Raw genomic sequence first — 23610 nt, 5'->3', positions numbered from 1 at the left:
TTGGTTTTATTACCTCTGGTCAACAGAGTAGTGAGTATATTTCAGTACTGAAAATAATACAGCATTTTCAGAGACCACATAAGTTTATTACAGTATATTGTTTTAATTATCCCATTTTATTCTTGTGGGTAATCTCTTACTGTGTCTAACATACAAGTGGAATTTTATTATAGTTATGTGTCCAGGGAAAAGCAAAAAACTTAGGTTGTTTGGTACAGTCTGTGGGTTCATGCATCCACTGGTGGTCTTGGAATGTATCCCCTGCAGATAAGGGGTGACCACTGTACTAGTAAACACTGAGTTTAGCATTAAAAGATAGAAAGTTTGAAAAAAAAAAAAAGAAAGAAAGAAAGTTTGACTGTATTAGCATTAAAAATAGGGTGTTAGTCTTCTGAGATAATGGGAGGGCTGGGAAGGAGGAAATCCATGCTGATGCAGAGCACTGTAAGAGAGTGGAAAACCCAGGCTCCTTCTGTGTCTTTGATCCATTATCTTAAGTTTGTTGATTTGCATTGTCTTGCTTGTTGCTTCATGAATGTAAGGGGACAGCTGCAACTGTCCATGTTCACAGCAAGAAGAGGGAAATGAACTATGCCAACTCTTACTGTTTATTTTGATCAGCCCTTCCAAAACCTCCCAGAAGACTTTCATTTATGTCTAAGTAACAGTAGCTGCAAGGGAGGCTGCCAAGCTCACTAGCTAATGTATTACCACCTCAGAGAAAATCTGGATTCTTTTCCCAAGGAAAAGGGGAAACTCAATACTGGATAGATAGCTGTCCAATATGTCTGCCATAAGTCACAACATCTTTACTTGTTACTGACTATTGAATCAAATTGCTATTTAAATTGTTAGTGAAGTTTGTATATTTTTGTGTCCAGTGTAGTTTCATGATACCAGCTTTCTCTTTTGCCGTGCAAAAACCCAACTGCCATTTTTGAAGGATGTACTGCTTATCAGTCTCTTTTTCCTTCCCTTTTTATCATTGTTTTATTGAAATATAATTCACATACTTTAAATGTGTATAAGTATGTAATTCATTGGTTTTTAATATATTCACAGAGTTTAGCCACCATCACCATAATCAATTTTAGAACATTGTCATTACTGGAAAAAGAAACTGCACCCTTTACTACATCCCAACCCACCCTCGTCCCCTTCTAGCCCTAAGCTATTTTGTATTTCTATATATTTGCCTTTTCTGGCCTTTACATATAAATGGAATCGTATAATATGTGGTCTTTTGTATCAGGCTTCTTTCCTAGTGTAGTGTTTTGAAAGTTGATCCATATTGTAGCATGTATAAATACAGTAGAACCTCCATAGTTGACTGTCTCCTTAAGTTGACGTAATTTTCATGGACTAGACATGCACTAGATGTGTATATGTTGACCAGTTTGTAATGATCCTTTTGGTGGTTGTTCTACTGTACTTTAGTCCCTTTTGTAGCTGAATATATTCCTTTATTTGGATGTACTAAGTTTTGTTTGTCCATTTGCAAGTTGATGAACATTTAGATTATTTCCATCTTTTGGCCGTTATTAATAATGCTGCCATTAATATTCATGTAAAAGTTTATATATGGACTTGTTTTGTTTCTCTTGTATCCAGAAATACATAATCATGAAATTGTTAGGTCAATTGATAACTCTGTATTTAACCTTTTGAGTTACTGATGAGCTATTTTCCAAAGTGGTTGTACCATCTCATATTGCCACTAACAGTATATAAGGCTTCCAGTTTCTCCAGATCCTTGCCAATACTTATTATCTGACATTGTGATTGCAGCCATCCTAGTGGGTGTACAGTGGCATCGCATTATACTTTTGATCAGCATTTCTGTTGCTTTAATAACATCTTTTAACATGCTTATTGGCCATTTGTATATATTTGGAGAAATGTCTGTTCAGTTTTTTTTTTTTTTGAGACAGAGCCTCAAGTTGTCACCCTGGCATCACAGCTCACAGCAACCTCAAATTCCTGGCTCAGGCGATTCTCTTGCCTCCGCCTCCCAAGTAGCTGGGACTCCAGGCCCCCACCACAATGCCCAGCTATTGTTTTTTGTTGTTGTTTTTTTTTTTTTTTTTTTTTTTTTTGGTTGTAGTTATCATTGTCATTTGGTGGGCCTGAGCTGGATTCGAACCCACCAGCTCAGGTGTATGTGACTGATGCCTTAGCCGCTTGAGCCACAGACGCCGAGCCAGTCTTTGCCCATTGTTTAATTGAGTTCTTGTTATTGTTGAGTTTTTAGAGTTATTTATGTATTTGAGGCACAAGATCCTTATCAGGTATTTGAGATGCAGGTATTCTTAGGTTGTCTTTTTCCTCTCTAGAGTAAAGCACAGTATCTCTTAGAACACAAAAATTTATTTTGATGAAGCACAGTTTATCTTTTTTCTTATTTGTGCTTTTGGTGTCATATTTAAGAACCCTGTTTGCCTAAAGTTTAAGATAAATAAATTTGATTTAAGAATTTGCGTAACTTGGCCAGGCACGGTGCCTCACACCTGTAATCCTCCCACTCTGGGAGGCTGAGGCAATATTGCTTGGGCTCAAGAGTTTGAGATCATCCTGAGCAAGAGTGAGACCCTGCCCATCTCTACTAAAAATAGAAAAATTGTCATAGGCACCTATAGTCCCAGCTCCTCAAGAGGCTAAGGCAAGAGGATCACCCAAGCCCAGGAGTTGAGGTTGCTGTAAGCTGGGCTGATGCCATAGCACTCTAGCCTAGGGAACAGAGTGAGACTCCATCTCTAAAAACAATTTATATAACTTAAATTCTATTATTTGTGAATAATTAAGAATTACTTCTGGAATTGGTCATTGGAATTATTTATGTCTATGTGCAGTGTAGGAAGTATGTTGTGTCATCATACGACCAGAAAGTAGGAAGGTAATGTCTGCCAAATATAATAAAGATTTTACTGCTATACATTAATAAATCGTTTCTGGGTATTTTTAAGAAAAATGAAGAAAAGCTATATGGAAGCAGTTTGTGCTACATTATAATTGTATTTTGTTGGTAATATAATTTTGTAACCTTAATTATTAAAATATATTTCAGTTGCAGGTAATAGGATACTTTTTTTGATTTTCATTTATATAACCTGTCTTTTAAATATGTATCTTATTCTCCAAAACCTTTCTTTTACAGTATATAAAAGATTTATATTCATGGTCTCCTTTATATTATCCTATAAGCATGAAAGATTCATTGTATTTTTAGGATCTTCGGAATCAACTTTATGAATCATATTATTTAAATTTTATTTCTGCTATTTCAAGAAGTAAACTGGAAGATATTGCAAATGCAGCATTAGCAGCTAGTGCAGTAACACAAGTAGCCAAGGTAAGAGATTTTGATTGGTTGGTAACATTTTGTTAATATAAAATTTAACAGTGTTCTAAAACCTGCTAATTGACATAGGTGTCTGATTTATAAATGACCAGAATGACCTAAGAAATACTTAGGTTCAATACTTCTAGAAAGAATTCTGATAGTGTAAATTATCTTGGACTTGAATAAACCAAAGGAATCTACTATTTAATGAATCTGGAAGACAAACATAAAAAGCAGAATGAATTTTGTTTTAGGCTGAGAGTTGCATGATCTTTTTTGCTCAACTAAGAAATCATTTGACAATTGTGTTATCATAAATTGTGCTGAAAATATGTTGTCATTGTTTTATGTGGAACCAGTATAGATACACTATTTCCAGATCTTTTCTTAAGAAAGAGGATCCAAAGAGGCTGTATTGCACATCAAGAGAGAAAAAGAATTCACAACAGACCAATAGTTCTACTTCATAGTGTCTTTTTGGTCGGGTTTACCTTGGGTTATAAATCAATTTGTGAAATATATTCCTGTTAGCCCGGTTGTGACCTGTGCTGCTTGATTTGGGGCAAGATAGAAAGAAAATTCTAGGGAAGTATATAGGGAAAATAACAGACTAAACAACCATGCTTTTATTTCTCCCCTTTTATCTTCCACTGAAAGAGTTTTCATGCTTACATTTATATAATCCACTACTACTTCTAAGTAGTTTTTGTTGTTGTTATCATTGTTGTTGCATTAACACAGGGCCTGACTCTGCAGCCCAGGCTTGAGTGTAGTGGCATGATCATAGCTCACTGCAACCTGCCTCAGCCTCCCAAATACCTGGGACTACAGGCATTCCCCACCACACCCAGCTAATTCTTTTAAGTTTTTGTAGAGAGAAATCTTACTGTGTTGCCCAGGCTATTTTTAAACTCCTGGCCTCAAGTGATCCTTGTACTTTATCTTCCCAAAGTGGTGGGATTACAGGCATAAGCCATACTGTGCCCCACCTCTGATTACTTTTTGAGGCTTGTGTCTTTTAATGTTCTTGCTCAAATTTTATTATTAATTTCACATAAAATAATAGGAATAGCTTTTAATTTGTTTAAATTTTATGTATTTCAACTTATTCTCTTAATTTTTCTCCTAATCTGTACTTCCAAAGAACTGGCACAACTTTCCCACTTCATTTATAAAAGTTCATGATGTAAAAATAGTTAACTGTGACTTTCTTAGGAAAGTATGATTAAAATGAATATAAAAATTATAATTGAGGTTTTTCTTAAAACTTTATTCCCTTCTCAACCACAGTTTAAATTCTTATATAATTCTTATGTCTGCTTAAATTGTGTTTTCTAAAAATGTTACTCCCTCTTTGATGTTTATTGCCCAAAAACTTTTTTTTTTTAAAGACAGAGTCTCACTTTATCTCCGTTGGTGTCACAGCTCACAGCAGCCTCCGACTCCTGGGCTTAGGAGATTCTCTTGCCTTAGCCTCCGGAGTAGCTGAGACTACAGGTGCCCACCACAATGCCCGGCCATTTGTAGAGGCAGAGTCTCGCTCTGGCTCAGGCTGGTCTCCAACCTGTGAGCTCAGGCAATCTACCTGCCTCAGCCTCCCAGAGTGCTAGGATTATAGTCATGAGCCACCACACCTGGCCAGGTTTTTGCTTTTTAATAATTCTTTTTTTTTGGCGAGAGAGTCTCACTTTGTCGCCTTTGGGGGAGAATGCTGTGGTGTCATAGCTCACAGCAACCTCAAACTCTTGGGCTTAAGCAATTCTCTTGCCTAAGCCTGCTGAGTAGCTGGGACTACAGGTGCTGGCCACAACACCCAGCTGTTTTTTAGAGATGGGTCTTGCTCTTGTTCAGGCTGGTCCTGAAATGGAAATGTGAGCTCGGGCAATCCACCCACCTCAGCCTCCCACGTGCTGTGATTATAGGAGTAAGCCACGGCACTCGGACAGCTTTTTTGTTTCTTGTTTGCTTAGCAGGCCCTGGCCGGGTTGGAACCCACCACTCCCAGTGCCCAGGGCTGGCACTCTAACCATTGAGTACTTTTTAATATTCTTAGCTGCTTATCCTTACTCAGTTAGACAGCCTGCTCTATAGTAAGTTAATTTTGAGTTATCAAATGTAATGATAATTTTTTTCCATTTCTACTATTGGTATATTAAATCAAACTAAATTTACTTTCAATATGGCTTTATTATAAAATTGATTTATAAACCTTTTCTTTTGTTTCTAGGTTTTTGATCAGTATCTCAATTTTATTACTTTGGAAGATGATATGTTTGTATTATGTAATCAAAATAAGGAGCTTGTTTCCTATCGTGGTATGTAAAAACAGGAATATCCCATTTCATTGGTAACAATATGAATGATACACTGTAAAAAAAAATAGTAACATCTAAGTTTAGTGGGCTTAAAACCAGCTTTGTTTAAAGCAATAGAGCTATAAAAAAAATTATTTTTTATTTTTGTAAAAGTTTTTTTTTTTTTTTTGAGACAGAGACTCAAGCTATCATCCTGGGTAGAGGGCTGTGGCATCACAGTTTACAGCAACCTCCAACTCCTGGGCTTAAGCAATTCTGCCTCTGCCTCCCAAGTAGCTGGGACTATAGGCACCCACCACAACGCCCAGCTATTTTTTGGTTGCAGCCATCATTGTCGTTTTGGCGGGCCGGACTGTATTCGAACCCGCCAGCTCAGGTGTATATGGCTGGCACCTTAGCCGCTTGAGCCACAGGCGCCAAGCCTATTTTTGTAAAAGATTTTTAAAAGCACACAAAGAAAACAAGCCTCAGGCTGAATTCTGTCACCTATAACCAACATTTAATAAACCTGTTTTGTAAACTCAATGAAGTACCAATTCTCTGAACTTTTAGATGCCCCAACAGCACCTTACATGAATGATTCACTCATGGCAAGTAAGGTAATATTTTAGTAGCAGGATTCGAATTAATTGTCTAGTACTTTGCCCTTGGATAGTTACAAAACACTGGGCCAGATGGGAAGCTCTCTGATAGACAAAAAACATGAACCTTTTGGTTTCATTGAGCACTATAAAATGTTTTCTTGTTGAAATTAAACAAATCCCTAGAAGGGTGTAAATGTGGTATTTTTTGAGTTGTCAGTGTGAGAGATTTTGACAATGGTTGTTATTCACAAGGATCTATTTATAATTAGTTTAGTTTTAAATGAATTAGCACCTTATTTATAAGTTAGTTGCTTAAAACCTTATTTTCTTTAAGCCATAGAGTTAAACTTACAGATTTTGTTATACTATATATAAATCTGGTAAAATTAAGAAAGCACTTTTACTTTTTACTTGATCAGTTAGCTGCTCATATTGAACAGACTATATTCTAATCAGTCTCATTTAACAAACTTAATTAGAAAACATTTAAATTCCTTTAAATATTTTAAATTATGTTAATAATTAACTGAATAAGTTCAGTATTTTACATTTTCTTTTGTAAACACCATGCTTTGTATATCAGACTAGGCAAATTTATTAATCTAACAAGCAGGCCTGGCACTGTGTCTCATGCCTATAATTCTAACTCTGGGAGGCCAAGGTGGGAGGATCCCCTGGACTCAGGGATTCAAAACCAGCCTGAGCAAGACTGAAACCCTTCTCTACTAAAAATAGAAAAATTAGCCAGGCATTGTGGCAGGAGCCTGTAGTCCAAGCTACTTGGGAGGCTGAGGCAGGAGGATTGGTTGAGGTTGCTGTGTGCCAGGCTAAGGCCAGGGCACTCTACCCTGGGCAACAAAGCAAGATTCTGCCTCCAAAAAAAAAAGTTTAACAAGAAAAAGCTGGTCAAATATTTAAATAATCCTTTAAAAATAATTAACTTTTAGTGAGTCTAAAATTCATTAAACATTCAAATATTAATTTTGTTAAATTTTATTATACCTGTCAACTTAAAGTATGAAAGTATGAAATTCATTACTAATTTTAAGCTAATCACACGGCTAATCACCCAGATTCTCACTAATAATTATATTAATAGCTTGCTCTGTGCCAGTGTTTTAAGCACTTTACAATATAAGTTCATTTACTCTTCAGAATAACTTTGTAAGTAGATTTTATGATTCTGTTTTCCAGATGAGAAAACAGAAGCATAGCTGTTAAGTGATGAAAAAAGTGCAGAGCCTGGTTATGAAACACAGGCAATCTCACTCCAGAGATAGTGCTCTTTGCCATGATGTAATTGTATGCTAAATTCTTTTAAACATTACAAGTGCTTTAATAATCTTAAACAGGATTTTTAAAACATAAATCAATGTATTAATGCCATGAGTTTTATCTGCATCGCTTGTCTTTTTAATCCTGAATTTTCTATGGATGGGAAAGTTATCTGATAAAGGAAGCAAATTTATCATCTTAGTCAAATTGAGCTTACTATATTAGGCAAAGCAGGTTGTTATCTCAAGATGAGTTAATGTTGTTAATGGGCAGTTTATAACTGTTCAATTTCATCAATTATAACTCATTTGGAGATGTGGAATTAGTCTTAAGAACCAAGAACTGGATGCTTCCATATAGATTTTGCCGATGCCAGTGAATGACAAAATGAGTCAGTGATTTAATTATAGTAAGAGATTTTAAGTGCCTGCAAAATTAACTATGCAGTGATTTACAAAATGAACCAAAGAGAATGTATTCCCCTGAATTGATGTCCCCTGAATTCATATAATTTCACCTTGTATCCTTATGCCATTTCTTTTATCTGATTCAGGTAGATGGTAGGCTGTAACACCCAAGTAAGAGCACATTTCCTTGATCCAGATTCTGTGTTACCTGTTTGAATTCTGTATATGTTCTCTGGGTGGACCAGACTTTCTTTAGATAGTTGATATATCCAATTGGATTCTGTGTTTCTCTTAAGCAAATCACAAGTTGTTATTCTCTATTTGTTTTCACATTCAGGATATTGGGAAATTGAAAATACTAGGTAGATACTATATTAGTTCAGTCTTTTCAACATGTGTTTATTAAGCATCTATGTTTGTCAGACACTGGACCTAGATACTATGAGAGAGGAGATGAGTTCTCTGTGAAAAACTGCAGTGTTTCTTAAAGTATATTCCCAAGGGTGATTTATATCTGGATCACATAAAGAGCTTGTCAGAATTGCAGATTTCTTAGAATTATCCCAAATCTATTGAATTGCATCCCTAAAGGAAAGGGCTAAATATTTTTAATTTAATTTAATTTATTTTTGAGACAGACCCTCACTGCTGCCCCAGACTAGAGGGCCATGGTATCACTTCAGCTCACAGCAATCTCAAACTCCTGGATTCATGCCATCCTCCTGCTTCAGTCTCCCAAGTAGCTAGGGCTACCAGTGTCTGCCACAATGCCCAGCTAATTTTTTCTATTTTTAGTAGAGACAGGATCTTGCTTTTGCTGAGGCTAGTTTGAACTGAGCTCAGGGGTCCCCTCACCTCGGCTTCTCAGAGTGCTAGGATTACAGGTGTCAAGGTGACTACTTATGTACAGTCTTGTAGATTAGAAATGAAGTTAATATAACATAATATATAGTATAAAGAAAATGATATGTGATATTTGTTTTTCCATAATTAATTTGCATTGTCCTTTTCTGACAGTAGCTGGATAATAGAATAAACAGTTTTTTAAGGCCACCTAGTGTTTATAAATAAAATCATAAAATACAATATTTATTTTCCATTTGCTCTGGCAAAAACTTTGTGTAGTTTATATGGTGAGGTTTTTCTTATTGCTACTCTTCCAATGTCTGATACTGAAGTGGTATGTTTTGATTTTCCTCTCTTTTTTGAGGTAATAGAATTTTTAACAAATATTTGTTCACTAAATAAGAGTTTAAAGCAAAAAATTGTAGCCATTTGATTATTATTAATATGTTATCAAACTGTATATTGATTATAAATTTAGTCATAATTTTAGAAGTGTTGTAAAGACATAAATTTAAAGGTTTTTTTCTTTATTTATATCATTTTAGCCATTAACAGACCAGATATCACAGACACAGAAATGGAAACTGTTATGGACACTATTGTTGACAGCCTCTTCTGCTTTTTTGTTACACTTGGTAAGTTTTCAAATCTTTCTGGTTATTTCTTTTTTTTGTTTGTTTGTTTTGAGACAGAGGTGCCCTTGGTAGAGTGCTGTGGCATCACAGCTCACAGCAACCTCAAACTCCTGGGCTTAAGCAATTGTTTTGCCTCAGCCTCCCAAATAGCTGGGACTACAGGCACCTTTCTCGTTATTTCTTCAAAGTAAATTAATTATTTAACAACTTGTTTTAATATATTATACTCTAATACCCTGTTTTACCTATCTTGACTTCTGGAGGCTCTTAAGAGTTGTAGTAAAATATACATTCAACAGTATATAAAAATAATTCTTCTAGTAACTTGATTTATTTATTTCTCTTGAGTTAGCATTTAGCAGATGTATTGAGTTATCTTTTTGAGTGTCTTTGGTCATTGTAACTTTCTACTGTTTAAATGGTTAGTGGTGACTTCATTTATGTGCCTGATAATTTTCTTTCAATATTTCATTTTAAAAAATTAAATACTGCTAAGAGATAATATCCTTGGTAAAAAGTAATTCCAAATGCCAAAGACTTCATAAAACACTAAACTTACATCTAATACTATTCTATTGTTCTTTCAAAATTTAAAACATTAATTCAAATAAAATTACTCACAGCTACCTGTGTTTAGTATCTAATACATGACTTTATGTTTTACTGTTATTAATAGATAAGTTTAGAAACCTAATTACAATTTTAATTTTATGAACACTAAAAACTATTTAGTTAAAATCATCCTCTCACACAAGATTAATAAGATCTGTCTCCATTTCACAAATGAAAAAATAAAAGATACCATACCTGTTTAGATTTAGACAAATGTTTGAGGAGAAGTTATATGTAAATTTTGGAACTTTCTCCTTTCCTGGATTTTTTTTTCCTTTTATTTCCAGTCCTAACTCTGATCTTTGATTCTTTACCTCATTATGTATCCTATTTTCTTTCTTTCTTTCTTCCTTTTTTTTTTTTTTTTTTGAGACAGAGTCTCACTATGTCACCCTCAGTAGAGTGCTATGGCGTCACAGCTCACAGCAACCTCAAGCTCTTGGACTTAAGCAATTCTCTTGCCTAAGCCTCCCAAGTAGCTGGGACTACAGGTGCCCACCACAATGCCTGGCTTTCTTTTTGTTGCAGTTGTTTAGTTGGCTTGGGCTGAGTTCAAACCCACCACCCTCAGTGTGTGTGGCTGGGGCCGTAACCACTGGGGTACGGGCACCGAGCCTATGTATCCTATTTTTTTAGGGCCCATTCTCCAAACTACGCTCGTGAGAAAAGCTGATTTAAAATGTTATCTTGCCTTAATGTGATTCCCTTCTTTTTTTCTTTTTATTTATTTTTTTTTATTCCCTTCTTTTAAGAGTTTTATCCCCCTCCTTGCTTAGACCTCCTCTACATGCCCTCAAATGGGTGGGTGGTTTTGTTTTATAGAAAGCACACATATTTAGTCATTAACAGATACTATCTACTTTGTCATCTCATACAGTCTTCCAAGTGCTAGGGTTATTTTGGACATTAAGGTTATTTTTTATTGGACATTTGCGGTTATATTTTCAAAGTAAAGGTACATTGAAAAAGGGACATAGACCACTGAAGCATTAGAGCCACCTTTATTATGGAGAGTAACAACGTGATTTTTTTCCAAAGGAGAAATTGAAATTACTGCCAATCTGACATAGAAGAATGTCAATACTAAATTGTTAAAAGGAAAAAAAGCAGTTTTAAGGACAGTGTATATAATTCCCTATTTTGTTTTTTATATATACACACACTAGAAAACAACCTGAAATTCTTAGTGGGGATTATTCTTAATGGAGATTACTGGTTGGGGGGGGGGGGAAGGGCTGGAATCAAGAGGATTAACTTTTATAACAAGCATATGTAACTTTTATCATCAGAAGAAACATTTCTGAAAATTTTGCTTATATTCCATATTTTACTTTTGCAGTTGACTTAAGTATGTTTTTCTATAGAATCTGAAATGCAGGCCAGGTGCAGTGGCTCATAAATGTAATCCTAGCACTTCAGGGGATGAGGCAGGAGGATAGCTTGAGCCCAGGATTTCAAAACCAGCCTGAGCAAAATAGCAAGACCTCTTCTGTCCAAAAATATTTCTTTAGTTCCAGCTCCTCAAGACGACTGAGGTGGGAGAATTACTTAAGCCCAGGAATTTGAGGTTGCAACTACGAAGTGCACTACTGTACTCCAGCCTGGGCAACAGAGCAAAATCCTGTCTCAAAAAATAAATAAAAGACTACAACTGTTTATTGTCAACTTGTAAAACAAACAGAAAATAATAATCCCAAACTGGGGCGGCGCCTGTGGCTCAGTCGGTAAGGTGCCAGCCCCATATACCGAGGGTGGTGGGTTCAAACCCGGCCCCGGCCAAACTGCAACCAAAAAATAGCCGGGTATTGTGGCAGGTGCCTGTAGTCCCAGCTACTCGGGAGGCTGAGGCAAGAGAATCACTTAAGCCCAGGAGTTGGAGGTTGCTGTGAGCTGTGTGCTGCCACGGCACTCTTCCGAGGGCCATAAAGTGAGACTCTGTCTCTAAAAAAAAAAAAAATAATAATCCCAAACTGCTAAATTCCTTTCATTCTTTTCAGTCAAATTAAAGTGAATCCTGTGAATAGGGAGTAAATTTATTTCTGAAACTGCCTGTAAGAGGTCAAATGCTGACTTATTTAATCCACTGAAACATTTGGTCACACCCATCAGCTCTATATAGAATTTGTTCTCTTCTGACTCCCCCTTGTTCTTTATTAATGGAAAGCTTCCTTTTTGAAACCTTGCTTTTACTCTTAAGATTATAAATCCTTTTATGTGTATAGCCTGTATCTGTTATTTTTTGATGTTAATGTACATTGTAAGTGTTTTTATTAAGGGTCAAGATTATTGCTAACATTTATTGTTAAAATAGGTGCTGTTCCTATAATCAGATGTTCAAGAGGAACAGCAGCAGAAATGGTAGCAATGGTGAGTTCATGCAAATATCACTGGAGATAAATAACATTTTATGACGTTTTTTCCCATAAGTACTTCAAGTATTAGTATTAAATATATGGTTAATGGCAAATATTTTTATTTTATTTTATTACATTGGGATTCCATCAAAGATAAAAACGAATCATTGTATGTTTCTATGTGATAGAATATAATTATTTACTGTAGTGTACTTTTCCAGTCCTATTTTTTTCCTAAATTGTATACTTCCCATTTATCCTTGTCTCTCCAAGTAGTATTTTACACTTACTTGATTACCCAGATAATTTAACATTTAACTTCATTTAGCAAACATTTATTACCATTTTTAAAATGATGCAGCACATTTTGCTGTTCCACTATCCTGAAATGAAATATTCATGATAGATTGAGTACTCACAAATTTGCCCTGAAGATTAAAAAATAAATAAGGGATTGGAGAAATTACAGAATTACTGAAAAGGAAAGAAGGTGAGTGGTAAGGAAACACAGAGGAAGACACATTAACATTTTGGAGCTTTATTAGCCCAGATGAATCCCTGATTGGTGAGGGCTACTTTCTTTTACTCATTCCATTTCTCTTTGGGGGCCTCTTGTACCTACCACTACTCTCTTCACTCCCCCTCACCAAAGTAAACATTTTCTCCATGTAGACACTTTTCTTGATACAGCAGTCATACTTGGGGAAAGAGGGCAGGTCACTACTACAGAGTGTTTCCTGGACCTAAAGTAAAATTAGTCAATGAAAAGTGCTCATTAGTGGAATCAGCCCTGAGTTACAATAGAAAAGGCACTGGTCTTTTTCAAGTCCAAGTTACAATGATACTAATAAGGCAAAGAAGCTGAAATATTTAAATTTTAGAATTGCTATTTTGTAAAGAAATTCTAAGTTGGTTATGAAAGTAAAAATACGTTATGTATTGCCCTACATAAAGTTACGTGAAAAACTGTTCTTAAGAATCGAGGGCTGCGTTGGTGGCTCAGTGAGTAGGGTGCCAGCCGCTCAGTGAGTAGGGCACCTGCCCCATATACCAAGCATGGCGGGTTCAAACCCAGCCCCGGCTGAACTGCAACAAAAAAAATAGCCAGGTGTTGTGGCATGCACCTGTACTCCCAGCTACTTGGGATGCTGAGGCAAGGGAATTGCCTAAGCCCAAGAACTGGTGGTTGCTGTGAGCTGTGATGCCGTGGCACTCTACGGAGGGCGACAGAGTGAGACTCTGTCTCTAAAAAAAAATAATAATCTAAAATTTTGTTTTTCAGAAACTAGATAAGAAACTTCGGGAAAATCTAAGAGATGCACGAAATAGTCTTTTTACAGGTGATACACTTGGAGCTGGCCAATTCAGGTATCAAGATTAGCTAATATATGTATAGGACTTGAAAATAAAACATTTGTAGAGTTCTTTTGTTATTTTTTTCTTGTCTGATAGAAACCCCTTATCCTTGTAATTGGAATTTGTTTCTTTTTAAGGAGGTAATCGTGATCACAGTTTTGATTCAAGTTGTTCTTGAAATGCAAATGGAATATGTTAATTTAGTTTACCTTGTTTTGGTAAAAATTTCTGTGGCATTTTTTTATCTGCAGAGGAAATTTTTCTGTTTATGAAATTTTGAAGGTCAGAAGGCATTTCCTTTAACTTACCATCCCCCTTTAACTTACCATCCCCCATACCAGTACAAAAAACTCTTAGTAATTTTTTAAAAAATGAAAAACTTGTGATACTTATTTGTTTGTACTTTTATTATATAATTTCCATTTTACACTGAAATACTAATAGCCTAAACTTGCAAAACATTGTATCATTTTTAGCATTTCTAGCATGAGTTGGTATGCCAGAGTTTCTGGTTGCTCTATTATTACTGAATACAAATAACTTAAAAACTCTATATATTTAGTACATTTAATAATGGAGGGGGAAAGTAAAGAAACCCACTCAAATGCTGAGAATTATAAAGAAGATGAGACTATACATATTTTGTAAAATTAACTCTTATGCCCCATTTAGGTGAATTATAAGCCCATGAAAATAAATTGATGCCGGTAAAATAACTGTCTGCTAGGAATAATAATTTCATAACCATCTGAAGACTTCATTTCCAATCCATTTTGGTGGCTCTGTTGCCTTATGTATTACTATTGTATTATTATGTATTACTATTATTTGGTGTTCGCATTAACATTGTGTTTCACTTATTTGGTTAACTGCCTTAACTTCCACATTATTTTAAACTGTTCTATGATTTAATTGCTGGTGTTAAGTGGTCTTAAAATGTTTCTCATTAGGTAGAGCAGAAAGTCAAGTTCTCACCCAATTTTTTTTTTTTTTTTTGGTAGAGACAGAGTTTCACTTTATTGCCCTCGGTAGAGTGCCGTGGCATCAAACAGCTCACGGCAACCTCCAACTCCTGGGCTTAGGCGATTCTCCTGCCTCAGCCTCCCGAGTAGCTGGGACTACAGGCGCCCGCCATAACACCCGGCTGTTTTTTTTGTTGTTGCAGTTTGGCCGGGGCTGGGTTTGAACCCGCCGCCCTTGGCATATGGGGCCGGCGCCCTACTCACTGAGCCACAGGTGCCGCCCCCCAATTTTGTTTTTAACAGAAACAACCACTATGTTATACCTCACTTATTAGTTCCCTTTTTATAGTACTTTGGCATAGGCCCCAGAAACCAATGTAAAATGCACTGTTTTAAAAAATTTATTCACATTATCACAGTATAGTTATTTCTTATTTTTATTATTTAACTGGGGTCAACAGACTTTTTGGAGTATTGTTAAACACATCTGAATTTACCTGTAGGCTGGGGAATCCCATAGGGGAGGTTTGTGTCTCTTACAGACATTTGATAGTGTCTGGAGACATGTTGTCATCACTAGGTAGGTAGTACTGGAATCTAATGGATGTGTTGTAGGATGCTGTTGAATATTCTGAAATGCACAACACAACCCCCGTAACAATGAGTTTTCAAGCCCCAAACATAAGTAGTGCTAAGGTTAAGAAGAAACCCTGTAGTAGACCATCCTCCTTCATCTTCCACCCAGCTCTGGTGTAATGATGATAGATTGTGAGGATGCCTCTGACTTTTTATCCTATAGTCAGTGCATTAGGAAAGTCCACTGTCTATACCTCGAAGAGTAAATGAGTTATTAAAAGAGAGGTCTTTTACGGGAGGAAATATGTATATTAATTAATATTACCAAATGGCAGTGCCTTTTAAAATGGTGTATACTCCTGATACACTAGTGCCTCCGAAGCAGATCTCTAAATAAAACTTCTGTAGACATGGTAACCAAATGACTTTGTGCCTCCATTCACTTTAAATGTAGTCTGTATCACATCTAAATTGTAATGAGTAAACAGTACATTAAGTGTCATATGCCTTGTCTGTTAAGGGGATAATAATATAATTAGGTACCATTGTGGCTTGATGTTTTCATTTTATGTATTGTAATAGGATAGAGTTTTTTGTTGCTCTCTGGAGCCTGCTCTGTTGAATGTGTTGATAGAAAAAAATGTGATTTATAATATATGAAACTGCCAAACATTTGTGTAAATTTATAACCTCCTACTTGCTTTGTTTTCCTTAAGGCTGGTAATAACTATTCCTTTTTGCTTTTTCTGCAAAAATGTGAAATAATCTGGCATTGTACACAGGCTACAACTAGTCCAAAGCATTACTATACTTTACTAACCATGTTAAACATTTTTTTAATAAAGCAAAGTATTATAAAGTGTGAATATTAGCACACTGTTATTCATATCAAAATAGCATATACTAAAGTGTTAGAAAATTTTAGCTGTATCAAGACTTACATAATTTTTTTTTATATATTTACAGTTTCCAAAGGCCTTTATTAGTCCTTGTTGACAGAAACATAGATTTGGCAACTCCTTTACATCATACTTGGACATATCAAGCATTGGTGCATGATGTACTGGTAAGTGGCTCAAAGGGGTAGAGCGCCGGTCCCATATGCCGAAGGTGGCGGGTTCAAACCCAGCCCCGGCCAAAAAAAAAAAAAAAAAGAGGCTAAATATGCACTTATTACTAAAATACAGTAACATGCAATGGTTCCTTTAAAGTTAACATCGTGGCTACAGAAACAAATATGAGAAGGAGGGAGCTGAAAAATATCAACAAAAAGTGGTAGGTTTTGGAATCACTGGATGCAGATACTAAAGAATAGTGAAGCGTTAAAGTTTAAAGTTCCAAATGTATGATCTTTAAATTGTAGATCATGGAAAAGAAAACAATTGAAGAAAATGAGCAACATATTTTTGTTCATGTAAATGTGGGAGAAAAGCTGTAATTTCTCCTTTTTTTCTGGGAATCAATTAGACCTCATTTTGTGATAAAAATAGTTGTTTTTTTTTAATGTTATACCATATAGTTTCTATAGTAATTCCACATACCTGATTTCATGCTTAAAACAAAAATTTGTATTTATCCATGCATATATTCAGCTACTAAATAATATGTTTAGCATATACACAGATAAATAAAACACAGTCCCAGTCTTTTAGGACAAAAAGAAAGTATGTACACAAATAATTTCTCTACAAAATATTATGTCCAGATTAGTCTCTATTTGGTAGAAAAATTGAGACACAAAAATTAAAGAATTTGAACCCAAATCATTGGCCCTGTTAAGACTAATACTCTTTAAATAGTTTATTAACTCCTAGCCTAGTCCTTTAGAGATTATGGTAAATAATAGTGTAATTCTTGCAAAGATTGCCTGGAATGTTGTATAAAAAGGAAATGAAAGATATGCATTAGACCATTTGTCTTTTGGATATGTAAAAAAATTCATTTCTTTAAAACCTGAATATTACCTCTAAAGTGTTTACTTAAATATATCAGATTTAGGATTACTAACAGAAATTGGCAATTCTATGTATTTCCTTATCCTAGAGTCCTATGCCATGACTTTAGGATAAGTATCAGAGAAACAGCAGTGAATGCAAATTAGTAGAGAAGACAAGAAGAATCAAAGGAACTCTGAATTCAAACCTGAGTAATGGAATCTGGAAGATTTTTCAGGGGGTCAGGTAAAAGATGAGGAACTCACTTCAAAGAGTATTTAAGTGTCTACTCTTTAACAGATATTCAGACCCTGGTTTTAGCAGTAACAAAGACAAAGGCCCTCTTGTCTTCCTAGAGCTTATATTCCATTAGGAGAGATAGGCAACAAATAAACAAAACTTACAACATTTCAGAAGGTGGAAAGTACTCTGGAGAATAAAGTAAGTAATAGTGAATGTTACTGAAGTTTTAAAATAGGGAAGGTGTTACTGATACAGTGACACTTGAGAGATAATCCAGAGGTAAAGTAGTGAATTATATAGCTATGTGAGAAAAAATCATTCTGGGCAGAAGAATGCCTGATACATTTAAAGGCTGGCAAGGTAGCCAGGTAGCCACAATGTAGTGAGGCAGGGGGAAAGTAGCGAGAGATAAGGCTAAACAGGACAGGGGAAGGCATATACCATGTAAGATAGGGTATTACGGGCCACCGTCAAGACATTGACTTTTAATGTGAGAAAAATGGGAGCAACATGCAGCTCTGGCATATATTTTAAGTCTATGACTCTAGCTGCTATGTTGAAAATGGACTCCTTGAAGGCATAGTAACAGCAAGGAAATGAGTTAGAAAACTGTTGGAGTTGTCTTAGCATGAGAGAAAGCCAAAAAACAAGATGAGATCACCAAGGGAAGGAGTATAGATGAGAAAGATCAGGTCCAAAACCAACAAGACCAATACTGTTCCTTGATGAAGTTTTCAGTGTTCCAGGATGAAGTGAGAATAAATATAAGGACTATAAAATGAGTTTTTATACTGGCCTTCATCATAATTTTTATGTCCTACTCTTTGAAATTAAGATACCGTTTTAAAAGTAAAAAATGGTGAAACTAGATGGTAGGGCTGTTTGAGGGTTTTGTTTTAACTCTTCACATAAAAAGTTGGCAATCTTTGAAAAGATTGGTTATAATTAACATCATAACTTACAGTGACCTAATAATGTTCAGTAATTTTAATGCAGTTTCTAGATGTGAACAAATTATAACTGAGATGTCATAAATTGTAATCATGCCATCTTTTGATTGTTAAAAACTATTACTTTTTTCAGAGCTTTAAAAATTCTTAGTAATTATACCTCTTGCCTCCAGAAGATGGAGTAATAGTTCTAAATAGAAAATGTTAACTTAAAATTGCAATTTGATTTTTATATTAAATGTCTTTACCTAAAAATCTGCACCATTGATAATTATTTATATATTAGATCTTGGAAACAACTATGAAAATCCACACAGCTTCCCCATGTATCAAACAGATAATTTTGTCATTGGAAATGGGAAATACACTCTTTGCAGTACCTTTTCCTTTTATCAGTATATAAGAAGCAAAATTAGTCATTAAAACACTCTGATTCTTTGTTTTTATATCTTGTAAGAGGAGCAGAGTTGATTGTTCAGCTACAAAGTGTGGTTGCCATCAGTCAAAAAGATGAATATTATTTCATCTAGGTAACTTGCGTTTTACAGGCCTCTATTTTTTCAAATCTTAGGTTTCCTTTTAATACCTTTGCCCTCTACTACTTACTCTTATTTAAAACATTAAATCGGAGTTTATAGTAACATGTATAGGGACTTTAATAAGGTTTGTTTTTTTGTCACTCAAGAATAAAAAAGGAATCAGTTTACAAATAAATAATTTTTTTTTTTTTTTTTTTTTTTTGAGACAGTCTCACTAGGTAACCCTCGGTAGAGTCTTGTGGCATCACAGCTCACAGCAACCTCAAACTCTTCTGCTTAAGTGATTCTCTTGCCTCAGCCTCCTAAGTAGCTGGGACTAAAGGCGCCCGCCACAATGCCCAGTTATTTTTTCTGTTACTGCAGTTGTCGTTGTTGTTTAGCAGGCCTGGGCTGGGTTCTAACCTTCCAGCCTCGGTGCGTGGGGCCGGTGCTATTAACCACTGTGGTACAGGCACCGAGCCTGGCCCAAATTCTTTAATAGTTAAATAAATTGCATGTGAACTGAAATTATCAGATGAAGACGGGTAGAAAACATATGGTAGAAAAAACCCTAGCAGTGTATGGGGCGGGGGGGTTCCAGCTAATCATTCCTAGTGTTACAAAGAACTGTGCTTTAATAAGCAGGAACCAACTTCTCAACGATGATGGCTGATGCTGTATAAAATACCTTGGACTCTGATTTAGGTTAGGATAGGTTGTGCTGTTCAGTCTAAACCAACCCTCAAACATCAGTGGCTTAAATTAATAAAGATTTAGCCGGATGTAATGGCTTACACCTATAATCCTAGCCCTCTGGAAGGCAGAGATGGGTAGATTGCTTGAGATCAAGAGTTCCAGACCAACCTGAGCAAGAGCAAGACCTTGTCTCTACTAAAAATAAAAAATATTAGCTGAGCACTGTGTCAGGCTTCTGCAGTCCCAGCTACAGGGGACTGAGGGAAGCTGAGGCAGGAGGATTGCTTGAACCTAGGACACTGTTGAAGGTATCGCAAAGTTTTCTGCACTTCCTAATGCAATTTATTTATATCTGGTGATTTTATCCTGTCTTCTAAGGGAGGAAATTTTGACTTTCAATGGAAACTGATTAGACTCTACTATGTTAAAACCAATTCTGTGTCTTTTATTTGTGTTTAAATGTTCAATTGCTTTAAAATGATTAAGTACAGCACAGAATGTTCAGATTTCCCCATTTTCAGGATTGAATTACTTTTCCTTATTTGCCTTGCTATTATGCAAAAAAAGAGAATGTCCTTCCCATTATTATGTTACTTCTCAAAATTCTAAACATCTATTATTACTTTATTATTTTATATTTCCTTTTAAGTATTCCATCAATACTATAGCAATAATGTGCTTTCCTATTTTTAGAATAGTATTTTGCTAACAAGTGACTTTTATTTTGAATGAGTTGTGTCATCACCATGGAAATAGCACTTCGCAAGAAATTCTAGTTAATAAAGCCTAACTGTTTAAAGATGTTCCTCTTCTATCTTGTTTGGTTAGATAATTTTTTAAAGCTAGGCTTCTTTATAGATATAACCATTAATATCTGTTCATTGTTTAAAATGTTTTCCCAAATTGGGTGGATTGCTTGAGCCTCACGAGTTCAAGACCAGCCTAAGCAAGAGCAAGACCCCATCTCTACTAAAAATAGAAAAACTGAGGCAAGAGGATCACTTGAGCCCAAGAGTTGGAAGTTGCTGTGAGCTATGACGCCCCCAGGGCAACAGCTTGAGACTCTTTCTCAAAAAAAAAAAAAAAACAAATGTTTTTCCACAGTTGTGTTTTTTCTGCAGTTGTGCTTTCTTTCTATATGGATGAAGTGTTTTACACAGTGAGGCTTAGATATGGAAAAGGGAAACTGAGAGGAATTACATAAGGTCTCTGATATTCTTGCCTTATAATAACATGTCTGTAGGAAAAATAATATTAATAGGTTGAAATATAACGTCCTTTTTATTATCCCAAAAATGTATTGCAACTCCTCAGGTCTTTAAACTGCCTATTTATACAACCCAGGGCTATTCAGTGTTCTACACTGTAGGGAATTTCAAGTAATAGGATCTGATTCCAGTTACTCTATTTTTGCTAAAAATAGAATTAGCAAAATAAAGTCTAAAGTCGGCCTGTTTGGGTTTTAATCTTGGTTCTGCTACATATTTCTGTGTAGCCTCGGGCAATTAACTTATTTCTCTGTGCCTCAGTTTTTTTTTCTCTGAAATGGGAATTTTATTACTACTTTTAAGATTTACTGTGAGGATCAAATGAGTTAAAGTGCTAAGAATAATTGCCTTCCAAATAAAAGATACCTGTTCTTTCTGTGATTTTTGTCTTTGATGGATTTTACATATAAGTAGGAGAAGATTGCCTCATTGCTTCTGTAATTTATTTGACAGAAAATAGACATGCTACTCCACTATGGCAGTTAGACATCTATATATTTCACACTATTGTTTATGTCAAAGAGAAAAATAGCAAGGAAATAAGCTATCATAAAGGATTTATTTGAGAAAGTTACAGGGTATATTCTAATGATCTAAGTCATTATTGTCTTTGTTTTATCTAGAGGTGATTAAATTGTATTCAGCATATTTAATTTGACAAGACCTAGAATAATCATTAATTAAAAATAAATACAGATACCCGATAACTAAAATGATTGCATCAAAGTATCATGCTTGATAATCTTCCTGTATACTTTCTTATTTATTTATTGTTCGTTTGCTCACTTAATGATAGACATTTTTATTTCTAACTCACTTCTTAAGTAGAGTTGAACCATAAAATACTGTTGTTGTGTGAAGGAACCCATAGGTCTAATGCAAGGGGAGGGAAAGGATGGAAAAGGTAATTACTTTTATTTTTGCCTATTGTATGTTTGGTTTTTCAGAAAAGGGCAAGGAAAAAAAAAAAAACCTTGTATGAGTTCTGGGCAGAAAAGTTTAGCAACAGTAGCCTGACTGGCTCTTAGAATTTATGTGAAAGGGAGTGCTATTATTATTGTAGCTTCTAATGTAATTTTTAAAAAAGGCAATGCATCCCTCAAGTACACTTCAGAATCTTAAGGTTCTCCAAGAAATTAAAAATTATATTTAAGATTATGACTGTATTAGAAACAACCAAGCATCAAGAGGCCTCGTTAAATACGTTGATATAGCTAAACATGACTTGTAGCCATGAAGAAGATGAGATAGATGTGTGTGTGTATATATATATAGAAAAGGTTCTAAAATACATTATTTAATGATAAAAGGAGGTTAGAAAATATGTATAATTTAATCCCATTTTTAAAGTAAAATTTACAAGATATGTATATTCTAGTATAAGCATAAGTATTTTCCAGGATACACAAAAACTTTAGCATGTTTTTTCTCTTTATATATTTTTGGAAATTTTAATTGTATACATCTAATACTTTCATTTAAATACATAAACATGGTTTGGTGCTTGTAGCCCAGTGGTTCCAGCACCAGCCACATATACCAAGGCTGGCAAGTTCTAACCTGGCCTGGGCCAGCTAAACAACAATGACACTGCAATAAAAAATACCTGGACGTTGTGGCGGATGCCTGTAGTCCCAGCTACTTGGGAGGCTGAGGCAAGAGAATCACCTAAGCCCAAGAGTTTGAGGTTGCTGTGAGCTGTGACGCCATGGCACTCTACCCAAGGCAACAAAGTGAGACTCTGTCTCAAAAAATAAATAAACAACTGAAAGTACATTTGTATGACACTGGGCACAGTGACTCATGCCTATAATCTTAGCACTTTGAGAGGCTGAGGCAGGTGGATCACCTGAGCTCAGGAGTTCAAGACTAGCCTGAGCAATGGTGAGACCCCCATCTCTACTAAAAATAGAAAAACTAGCCAGGCTTTGTAATGGGTGCCTGCAGTACCAGATAGTTGGGAGACTGAGACAAGAGGATTGCTCAAACCCAGGAGTTTGAGTTTGCTATGAGCTGTGATGCCACGGCACTCTACCCAAGGCAACAGAGTGAGACTCTGTCTCAAAAAACGTACATCTGTATGTAACAAAAGATTAAAAATCTTTTAAATTTCAGATCTATATTTTTTCTTTGGAAATACTAGAAAGCGCAGCAAGAATCTATGATTAAACTCAAGAAACAATTATTTAAAACAGGATTACTTTTTCCTAGGATTTCCACTTAAACAGGGTTAATTTGGAAGAATCTTCCGGAGTGGAAAACTCTCCAGCTGGTGCCAGACCAAAGAGAAAAAACAAGAAGTCCTATGATTTAACTCCAGTTGATAAATTCTGGCAAAAACATAAAGGAAGGTAAGAAAGAAAAATTTCAGTAAGTAAAAGATTCGTCCCTTATAAGAGAAATGATGATGTCATCTGACCTCTGAATTTGAGGAAAAAATCAAAACAGTCATGGTGATTCATTCACACAATGAGTGGGAGCTATAATTAAATAATCCATAAGTGTGTGTTTTTATTGCTTGTTTTTTTCCTGATTTGGGGGTTGGTTTTTTGTTGTTGGTTTGTAGGGTCATTTTGCAATAAGTTTGCATATCTAATGCAATGATTTTGCATATTTTACAGATAGTCTCTTTAAGTTTTGTTGCTGTCTCCATTGACTCTCTGTAAGACCATTTCTGCCTTTCATCAAAATGCAGTTTTGTGATAGGGAAACTTTGGGGTGGGATTTTTCCTTTTTTAC

The 23610-nt window shown here is 35.4% G+C and overlaps 1 protein-coding gene across 3 annotated transcripts in view; it reads left to right on the top strand.

Moving 5' to 3' along the window:
* SCFD1 (sec1 family domain containing 1) overlaps positions 1-23610 on the top strand; it is a 97611-nt gene that overhangs the window by 9661 nt on the left and 64340 nt on the right. For all 3 annotated transcript variants that reach the window (XM_053593801.1, XM_053593802.1, XM_053593803.1), the window contains exons 5-11: positions 3227-3349; positions 5568-5655; positions 9313-9402; positions 12326-12381; positions 13651-13736; positions 16229-16328; positions 23083-23222. In XM_053593801.1, coding sequence (XP_053449776.1) covers positions 3227-3349; positions 5568-5655; positions 9313-9402; positions 12326-12381; positions 13651-13736; positions 16229-16328; positions 23083-23222 — 683 coding nt within the window. The remainder of the gene's footprint in view (positions 1-3226; positions 3350-5567; positions 5656-9312; positions 9403-12325; positions 12382-13650; positions 13737-16228; positions 16329-23082; positions 23223-23610) is intronic.

Source organism: Nycticebus coucang, chromosome 6 (assembly GCF_027406575.1).
Source record: "Nycticebus coucang isolate mNycCou1 chromosome 6, mNycCou1.pri, whole genome shotgun sequence".
Classification (NCBI taxonomy): domain Eukaryota; kingdom Metazoa; phylum Chordata; class Mammalia; order Primates; family Lorisidae; genus Nycticebus; species Nycticebus coucang.
This window is presented reverse-complemented; position numbering and strand designations above follow the sequence as displayed.